Source organism: Myotis lucifugus, unplaced genomic scaffold, assembly GCF_000147115.1.
Source record: "Myotis lucifugus unplaced genomic scaffold, Myoluc2.0 scaffold_22, whole genome shotgun sequence".
Taxonomy (NCBI): domain Eukaryota; kingdom Metazoa; phylum Chordata; class Mammalia; order Chiroptera; family Vespertilionidae; genus Myotis; species Myotis lucifugus.
In genome coordinates, this window is record NW_005871070.1 from 484,009 (window position 1) to 494,585 (window position 10,577).

The 10,577-nt window shown below is 42.1% G+C and overlaps 1 protein-coding gene across 1 annotated transcript in view; it reads right to left on the reverse strand.

Moving 5' to 3' along the window:
- BEND7 (BEN domain containing 7) overlaps window positions 1-9,341 on the reverse strand; it is an 84,819-nt gene extending 75,478 nt beyond the window's left edge. Inside the window, exon 1 of the mRNA XM_023751492.1 lies at window positions 9,262-9,341. Coding sequence (XP_023607260.1) covers window positions 9,262-9,322 — 61 coding nt within the window. The 5' untranslated portion in view covers window positions 9,323-9,341. The remainder of the gene's footprint in view (window positions 1-9,261) is intronic.
- Window positions 9,342-10,577: the final 1,236 nt, after the last annotated feature.

Here is a 10,577-nt window from a genome sequence, read left to right on the forward strand (position 1 = left end):
TAGTAAGAGGATGTATAAATTTTCACCTTGAAAGACAGGGTGGGAGCTTAGAGATAAGAGTTGGATAATAAAGTTTAAAAATAGATGACTTGGCCACTTTATTTTAAATTGAAAGTTGGACTCCTCACTCATTCACTGAGCATCTATTGATGTTTGTTATGTGACCAACATGGTGCTGGGCAGTGTGGACACTGAGATGATCTTTGGAGTTTCCAACCCAGTGACAGAGGTATGTAATACACTGTGTGAGAGACATGCTCAGGATCTGTGGAAGGGCAGGTGAGAGGGAATCAGAGAAGACTACCTGGAGGAGATTACCTCAACTTGGAGTCTTTAGGGATTAACAGAGGGCCAAGAAAAGGAGAGGGAGGAAGGTGCAAGTGTGGTATCCAAACAGAGGAGGTGGCATGTGCAGCCACTGGGTGAGAAAGTGACTGGACTAAAGAGAGGAAGTAGGGCCCCTGCAGGCAAGAAAAGAGGTTAGGTGTGGCTGAAGCCCAGCAGGCAGAAGGGAAGTGTCACAGGAAAGCTCCAAGTAGACAGGTGGCAGTACAAGCACCGTCTTATTGGTTATGCCTACGATTCCGGGTCCTAATCTGAAAGCCACACCAAGAAGCTCAGGCAGGAGAGCAACCCTCAGAGTCGTGCACGTGCACCAGGAGGATAAAGGCAGCCGGATAAACCACTGCAGGTTCCGTCTGCTCCTCTCCCCACCCACAGCCCACCCCTGCCACTGCTGTTACACACCTTTCCAGGGAATGTTCTCTCCAATCATCTGCTGACTTATAAGAATAACAGACTTGCCATGTAAACTCCTAGATCTATTTTTAACCTTAAGATGCAAAACACACTGTTCCCACATCTTTATTTTATCTTATAGATGGCCATGTTATTCTCTTCCAAAAGTAAAAATCCATATTCCCATGGGAACCAGAAAGGCTAAATTGTTAACATATCTCCTTAGAGTCTGTCCTTCGTGGGGATTTTTTAATGCTTTGGTCAAGATTGGTGGAGGAAAAGAAAACTATCACAATACATCACACGTATCCATCATGGGGTGGGGCTAAGCCACACCAGCCTTTATGAGAGACAGAAGGAGGCAGCTGTCCCTCAAGACACTGCCTTGGGGAGCAGGCCCCACTCTGTGCAGCTGTATGCAGGGACTGTTCCCACGCAAACGTGACTTCTGCCAAGTTATCTTGGTTAATGCATGGCTTTGTTTTCTTAAATTAAGATGGGAAATTTAAGAAATGCTTGCCTCCTGTGGATGGGAGAACTAGACAATGCCAAAATCAAGTTATAAACAGGCCAATATTATGTTAAGCACCTCAATATTATAGCAGAATTCTGAACCGACAGAGCATATGCTATTTTTCAATTTTGCTTTTCAACATGGAGCTAGCTTTCAAAAAGATTTCAAGTTGAATCTCACAAATCAACATCAGAAACCCCAAATTTCTATGTTAGTTGAGTATCTCTATAAAGCTTCTTCCAGTTAAATACAGCATATTGTAGCTTGGCTCACTAAACGTCATTAAAGTCTCAACATAGCAGTATATTTTAAAACAAATCTTCAGAATGCTATACAACATAGTCCAATATACTCATGCATTTAGGTAACAAAGATTTGAACTTTTTCTTGATACCTTCCAATTCAGAAGAAGAAAGAGAAGGGGATAATAACAAGAATATAGCATTTTCTACTTTGAAAAAGTGTCTTACCACCTAGGATTTCCTATATGCTGTAGGGAAAGCTGATGAGGGGGTGGGGCCAATGTTACTATCATAGAAGATAAAACCTTCAAGAGTTTTGTCCAAGGTGTTATTACCTGTTCACCTGAGATCCCAACCAAGGTTTTCTGACTTTAAACCTGACTTCTCTCTACTATGCTTTATAACCTGAAAAGGCTCCTGGGTAATGTTTGAATTGGACTTTAAAGACTGATAGGAGAGACAGGTTTGTAATAGATGAAGTGCAGACTGGGGTAAGACATGGGAGAAACTTGGTGAAAGGCACCAAGGTGAGAACAGGAAAGATGCTTCAGGAAGGAGTGATGAGAGACCAGTTGGACACAAGCCAATGTTTTTAGTGAGGAGGAGGAGGGAAATAAGGCTAGAAGGTTAGAAATAGCCAGCAGCAAAGGAGGGAGGTGAGTGGGACTTCACTTCCTCAAAGGCTGCATGGCCAAGTACAAAGAAATGTAGCAAGCCAAGTCCAAATCCAGGCTCCTATCTACGAGCTATCTGACCTTAGGCAAACTGGCATTTCATCTGAAAATGGACATAACAGTATCTTCTCAGAATTGGGGCAAAGGGTAAATAAGATACAGAATGGGAAGTGCCCAGCATACAACAGACGTTAAACAAACCTCAGTTTCTCTCTTCCCAAATGGGTCCCGGGCTGTCCCATACCCACCCTTCTCCTTCTATCTATGGTTCCCCTTCACATCTGAAGTCCCATTCTGTTGGGGAGAGGACGGGGGGTTATGATTAAGATCAGTCCACGTGGTTAGAAGGGGAGGGGTCAGGACTGGAGGCAGCTCTGACATAGTGAGGAGTGAAGAACTGGATGGAACTACTAATTATTGTGAGACCTTGGGCAAATCACTTCCCTCTCTGAGCTGAGTTACCCATTTGTGTAACAGATACAACACAGACCTTATGATGTAGTTGTGATATTAACTAAGTGATTAGTAAGACAGGCCTAACTGCAAATGCCTCCCAAACTCTGGGCAGTAAGTAATATCTAAGAATGACTAAGTCTGCATCTGCGACTACAGAAACAGGTTCATCTGTGCACTTATGGTCAAAGATGCCATCAGTGCTGAAGTTTCCTCAAGAGGCTCTCTCATCTTTCACTTGCTTGCAATCACTGTGTGTGTGTGTGGGGGGGGGGGGGCGCTTCTTTTTTTTTTTTTTTTTACTACATTGGTTAATATAAGTTATGAATTAAATGTTTTCTTATCTTCTGCATCCAGGAGTGAATTCATTAAATTCTCAGGTAGTAATCCAAAACAATAGGTCCTATTCTTAAAAATAGGCAAAGTGAAAAGGGACCAAAGCCAGCCTGTCTGTGGTGTTGAAGAACATCCAATGGACTTTCAGGTTGTCTTATAATGAAGAGCACTGCAGTTTTATGAGATTAGTCAAACTTTAAAACAACATTGCATATAAAAATCACTCTTGAAGCTCTAAATGCCTTTTAAACAACTAAAATAAAAACTTATAAAGCAAAACTAAACATGGAGGGCTATCATGACTTCTCATTTACAAGGTAACTAGTTAGTAAGTTAACAGATGGCATAAAAATTAAGATTTACATCCTTTTTTAAAGGAGAAAATGTATGCTAACCCTAGAATAATTTTGAAGCCATGTTTTGGATCCATAGTACAACCAGATATACTTTTAGTGCTGCAGGAAACTTTGGAAACAATCTAGATAGAGGTTTTAAAATTGTGATGAGGGTACCCTACAAGTTCTGTAGAGGCCCGCAGGGATGGGGAGGCAGAGGAATGTGGGACATCGTACAAGGTGCTCTGGGTCTCCTCGACCTGCTTCAAGCAGCCCCATCCTCTTTTACCTGTTTGACATATTGGGGGTTCCACAGGGGAGTGCATTAAACAAAGCATTTCATGGGGTTAAGGGCATGATTCTGGAGACAGACAAACCCTGGTTTTATCCTGGTTCTGTCACTGAGTAACTGTGTGAACTCCTCAAATTCCTCACCCATAAATGGGAAATGATAATAACTTTCTTGGGACAATTAATGGGACAACATACAGGAAGTTGGTAACATAGAGCCTGACACACAGCTCGCTCTCCATAAATGACACCTACTATTATTGGCCACATTCCTAACCTCAAGAGCCACTCTTACTGCTCTGTCTCCTTCACTCCACCACCAAAAAAGGTGAGAACTGACATGAAAGAGGTCAGGGACATGGGGACATAGTAGGCCATGGTGCTGAGCATGGAGCTTTAGAGAGAAGCAGAGAAGAAACACTCTTATTTCCAAATGATGTGCTTTTTTGAGGGCGTGGTGGGGGGGGGTTCTTTCTTTTTCTCTCTATTGGACCTTCCATTTTTTATTAAAATCCTCTCCAGAGCATATATTTTTTGCTGACGAGAGAGAGAGAGAGAGAGAGAGAGAGAGAGAGAGAGAGAGACACACACACACGAGAGAGAAGAGAAAAACATTGATCCGTTGCTTCCAGTAACCCCAACCTCGGCTCGAGCCTGCATCCTTTGGTGTATAGGACGATGTTCCAACCAACCAGTGGTCGGCAAACTGTGGCTCTCGAGCCACATGCGGCTCTTTGGCCCCTTGAGTGTGTCTCTTCCACAAAACACCACGTGCGGGTGTGCATGTACAGTGCGATTGAAACTTTGTGGCCCATGCGCAGAAGTCGGTATTTTGTGGAAGAGCCACACTCAAGGGGCCAAAGAGCCACATGTGGCTCGCGAGCCGCAGTTTGCCGACCACTGCAACCAACTAAGCAAGCCAGCTAAGGCTTGGACCTTCATTTTATTTGAGGCTTCTTCCCACTCTGAGAACTCCAGCCACAGAGACAGTGGAAACATTAGAGCTTGGAAGGAGGCCCAGCTCCTGAGCCCTTTGAGGCCAAACAAGAACAGGGAGGTACCCAGGCAAGTGGGCTCTAGGGGGAGAGCCCCTCCCCCCAAACATGGACCCACCCACTTCCCAGGAAGGAGACTCACACTGTGATCAGGGCCTAATTCTCTCACTTGGAAAAGTGGGAAGGAATTTTTCAAGTGTGTCATTTTTTAGGAGACTCTGGGGACCCTTGTGCGGGCAGCTGTCCTCAGGAAAGCCACTGAAAACAGACTCAAAAATTCGGAGATCTAGCCTGGCCAGGTGTGGCTCAGTGGTTGAGCATCGATCTATGAACCAGGAATTCATGGTTCGATTCCTGGTCAGGGCATATGACCAGGTTGTGGGCTCAATCCCCAGTGGGGGGCACATTCAGGAGGCGGCCCATCAATGATTCTGTCTCATCCCTGATGTTTCTCTCTCTCTATCTCCCTTCCTCTCTGAAATCAATAAAAGTATTTTTTTAAAGTTCAGAGATCTCAACCCGGCTCACTTGGCATGGCTACTACACCTGTACTTCATTTTCTAAAAGTTGTATAGCTGAACCAAATATTAAAAAGAACAGGGCCACCCTCGCTGGTTTGGTTCAGTGGATAGAGTGTTGTTCCACTGACTGAAGGGAAGGGTTCCAGGTTCAATTGATCCCCGGCCTTGGAGGCAATCAATCGATGTCTCTCTCTCTTTCTTACATCGATGTTATCTCTCTCTGTCTCTCCCCTTCCCTTCCACTCTCTCTAAAAATCAATGGAAAAATATCCTTGGGTGAGGATCAACCAAAAAAAATATTTGTTAAGTAAATAAATGACTGACAATGAACACTTGGAAAATAGACAGTTCAAATTTATATACTATAATAATAAAAAACCAACATTCAATGTAAACAAAGAGATTTTATTGTTTCTGTTATTGTTCTGAATAATAAGTTAATTAACTGCCTCGTTAAAATACTTTCTAAAAGTGCCTTGCTACCAGCTAAGGTTTCTTCGATGATCCTTGAACTTGCCTGGCTCAACTTGCTAGAGGAAACAGATCTTTGGACAGGAGATTTGGGTTTGCTCCAGGTTCTGCTGTTTATGAGCAACTCACTTTAACTCTGAGCTCGCTTCCTCTGCTGGGTAGCAGGACTGATAACACCCACCCTAACTACCTTGCAAGAACACTGTGAAAATCATGAGACGGCAGATGTGAAAGCACGATCTGAACTGCGAAGCGCAGCCCACACTTCAAGTCTGGTTATAATGACCCTTTTCCTCTGCTCTGGCTCACATCACCCCTCCCACCTTCAATCCTGTCCAAATCCCCTCCATCCAAGTCTTTCCATAGTTCAAGGTCTAGCCTCTCAGTAACGCTCCACCAGAACCTGAACTGGATCCTACCCATTGCCTTAATGGTTCACAACTGTCATTTAATTATCAATCGCACAGGAAGGTAGCACAGTGGGGTGTTTATAGCTCAGGCGACCTGCAGGGGATCCCAGCGATAGCATTTGCTATTTGAAACCTCTAGTGCCTACCTAGCATCTCTAAGTCTCATCTACAAAACCGGGACGATAATGACTCTTACAGATTTGCTCTCAGAGGAAATGACATCATTCTCATAAAGTACTCAACTCAAGGCTGTGCAAACAGTAAGTGCTCAAACAACTGTAGGTGTTATGACTACTGAATCTTGTTCCTTCACTGTGTCCTGAATTTGTCCTCTCTCTCCAACTGGATTTTTATCCTTGAGAGCAGGGACCCCGCCCTATCCATTTATTTTGTTACGCCCAAACCCACTTCCATTTCAGAAAAGTGCTCAGTTCATAGTTTTTCCCTACAAACACCTGTTGAATTGATTAAAGTGAATTACAATAGTCCACCACAGCCAGCTTGACAAAGTCAATGCGCTCAGGGTAAAGTAACTGACCTATGCTAGCCCTATTATCACACGAAAATGTGTGATTCCCAAAGGACACAGCCCAGCTATTCCCACTACTGAGTTGTCCTCCCATGTCGGATACCCTACATCAGGGGTCCTCAAACTTTTTAAACAGGGGGCCAGTTCACTGTTCCTCAGACCGTTGGAGGGCCGGACTATAGTTTAAAAAAAAACTATGAACAAATTCCTATGCACACTGCACATATCTTATTTTGAAGTAAAAAAACAAAACGGGAACAAATACAATATTTGTACTTGCAGGTGGCCCACGGGCCGTAGTTTGAGGACCCCTGCCCTACATAGTCAACAGCTTAAAAATATTGCAGAGAAATAGATTTCCTGTGGGGACCTCGGCAAAATTCTGGAGCAATCTCTTTCCCCAAGACATGACCTTTACTCTTTTAAGTGCAGATAGCATCATGGATGACACACGTGTGAACACAGAAAATGCTGAACAGAAACCTGAGGGCCATGTTTTAGGGCTGCATTATGGGTGAAACAGTTCTTCTGGTGTTTTGCTAACAAACTTCCTTGGATGTCATAAACCTCCCACCGATCTCTATACTGTAGTACTATTATGGATAGATGCTGGTGACTTACAAAACAAACATGATTTAACTCTATGTTTTCAGAAGAGTAATTACAAACTAAAACAAATGTCCATTTTATAACAAGGTCAACGACAAAATTCTTAATTTTATATGCTATCCATAACTATTCTCAATTGCCCTAGAAATTATGCTTGTGTAATCACTTGCTTTTCCACTTAAAAAATTGACCTGAAGATAAAATAAAAATGTTCTTTAGGAACCATATCAATTCTTGCCCAGAATGAATGCAAGATTGAAAAGTAACCCAGGCACACTTTCATGCTGTTCAGTCTTTTGTCTCCTGATGTCTGAGGCCTTCCTGCCCAATTGGAAAAGCTTATCCCAACCCTGGTCTGTCGCTGATGTTCTCTTATCTTCCTAGACACGAGATAGGAAAAATGAAAGCAGCAATTACTCCCCCTTCAAGAGTGTACATTTTACTGAATTTTGAGCACTAGTATCTGCTTGTTCTTCATCCTCCACTCTCTCAGACCCAGAATTAACCTACTATAAAGCATCCTTACTATTTTCCAAGTACACAGCTGACAGGGGGGAAAGCCTGCTTCACTGGAGCATACTAAACCAAAGGCATGCTGCTCCATTTTTATGATAAATGTAAATTTTTTACTAATAGGCAAATTCTTCATTTCAAATGGATAAATCGAGTGGTATCTAGATATAAAATTCTAACCGATCAAGTTGAGGGAACCAAAATACAGAATTCCATCTGATTAAGTTTAAGAAACTGGAAAGAGTACAATTCAAGAATATTCTCTCTCTGGGTCATAGCATTTCACTTGACTATTAACCTTTTCATTTTTGGTTCTCTTAAGAGTAAACAGGTGCTGAGAGCAATGCTGGCCTCAGTAATATTCTCTCTCTCTTGACGGAAAGATCCATGTGCCTTCAATGATCGCTTGTGTAAGAAATGCTATGTCCCTCCTATTTTACCTCTAGTAAGTGTCTGTTTGATTTCTCCGTCCTTTGTCACCCACCCTTTCTCTTCCTCAAAGCAAAAAAGAGAGATCCTGGTGACAGACCACTAAGCCACCTGGCTTTCACATTGTTTTACTTTGCAGCACTACTCACCCTGGGTCTGAGCAGCAATCTGCTTCCTTAAACTCTGTCAACTCTCCCCCATTCTGACCTTTGCTTTTAATTACTCTTGCCCACACCTGCCCCCATTCTCTGCTTCCTTACTGTGCAGCATCCAGTCCTCCAGGATGGGCAAGGTCAGAGCCAGATGCCACCATTTACTCTCGGGTCCTTCACTCCTAGAGGCAACATCCTAATTTTGGGCTCCTGGTCTGCAGGTAAGGAACTGCTCATGCTAGGTGCCAAAAACTGCACATGGAAAGAGTGGCAACATTTGGGGCTACCTACTCATTCATCATGCAGCTGCATTTGTCAAAAGGTCTCAGAGATGCTGCTTTTGCTCTCTGTCCCTGAGCTGCGCTAGGAATGAGGACAGTGAAAGCAAAGCATGGCCAGTCTCTGACCCCAAATGTTGTCATGAAAAGAACACAAAGCCAGGAAAATGAGGAGCTGCGAAATGATAACTAGCACTATCAAGAGGGGGTTAGGCAGACAATCACACTTTTATTTTCCTTACGCTTTTTGACTGTAGATTTAATTTAATCTTGTCATGGCAGGATTAGCAACCAGGCCAGAAAGGTGAAGGGACATAATAATAAGACAGCATATTAATCCTCTATCCCACCCAAGGCAGGAGCAAAACCAAACAAATAGCGGCTTCCTGGAAATTGAATTTCTGTTATCCAGATGTCAAAGATGTAATACCCCAATTACACAAACTATTGCCAGCGAAGCGTGCCAGCGAATATGCAATGTAAATGGGGTGAGCACAGAGCGACAAAACTGCACCGTCAGCATCTGGCTCTGGAAGTGAGTGATAATTAGCACTGTGTGTAGACACTAATAAACATTTATGTCTGAAATTACAACTTTTACCAATGTTAATAAGGGATATATTGGCAATCTGTAAAATAAAAGGTCTTGAAAAGAATGTCATACATTAAGCAATGGCAGACATTTCCCATTCTGGCACAATCCCTTCCCCCTCCCCTAATTGCAAATGGCCACCTTGCTTTACCGAGGAATTAACTGACATAAGAACCTACCTAAAAAAATGGGTTGTGTCTCTTTGGCCTCCCCATTGACATCATTGTTGAATTCTGACATCTTATATACCTCATGGTGATAATCTGGGATGAGAAAACAACCAAAAATTAGAATTCTAATGACCTACACAGTATGAACCAACAATATAGACTAGAATCTCATTCTATATAGTATGGGTAATCTATACTTTATTTCACAAATACAATTTTCCAGAACTCGGTCAATCACAGAATTTGTAGTTACTAATAATCCCTAAGATTTTGCTTACTCTGAAGTACACAAACTTGAAATATTACTTTAACTTTAGAAAACAGCTTTGCTTGACCACATGGTTTTCAGAGTAAATTTGGCCCACAGATGCCAATTACTAGGCTTCTTTTCTTTCAAATGACAAGGATGTTTATAGAGAAAAGAGAACCGTGCCCAATCGTAGGCCAGGGGAGGGTTCCAAATTGATCTCCACAACCCATTTTCATGAGCATATGAATAACAGTATGCTTTAATTACCTGGTACTCTCAGTTTACCCAGAAAAATCCCCACCTCTAAGCAGCTTAGAGGCAATCACACTGGAAAAATACTGACTTGTTATTTCAAATACAGTATAATTGGAATAAGAAAGCAAGATTTCCATCTTTCACACGAGAGTCTTCTGCATTCAGCTACTGTGCTTTAATATGCAATAGTTTATTTTCTAAAAAGCACCTGCAGAGATAAGAATCAGACCCATAATTTAGGGGGAAAAAGAAAAAAAAGGAAGAAAAACGTGCTATGTCAGTCAACTTTAAAATACAATATTTTACAAGTTTCTCTATAGAGGCTACTGTGCTTTCACAATCTATTTCTAAAAAAGTAGGATCAACTAGGTAAGCAAAGAGAAGTTCCTTAACAGCTATTGCTATGGCCTTGAACCTCACAGGACAAGGTCTACAGAAGTACTCTCACTTTTAAGATAAAGTAGTAAGTTCCCTGAGGTCATAAATCAGTAGGCAGCCTACATTCCTGAATGAATCAGACAAATAGGCCAATCATACATGGAGAGATTTTTAAAGTACAAATGACTGAGTAATCAACACTGCTAGGAAAAAATGTACATAGAAAGAAGACAGAGCCAAATATTTTGAATTCATAAAACTATTTCAGACCTCTTCCATTAAGAAGTGTCAAACTAAAGCAGGGGAAACAGATACAAGCAGATCTTCAAAATCTGTAAGAAAACCATTTTCAGACCAACTGAAAGCAAGCTTTATTGATTTGATGTGACAGGTTAGCTTGCAATTGCCCTCTAATTTTCACCAGCTTATCTGTGACTTCCCC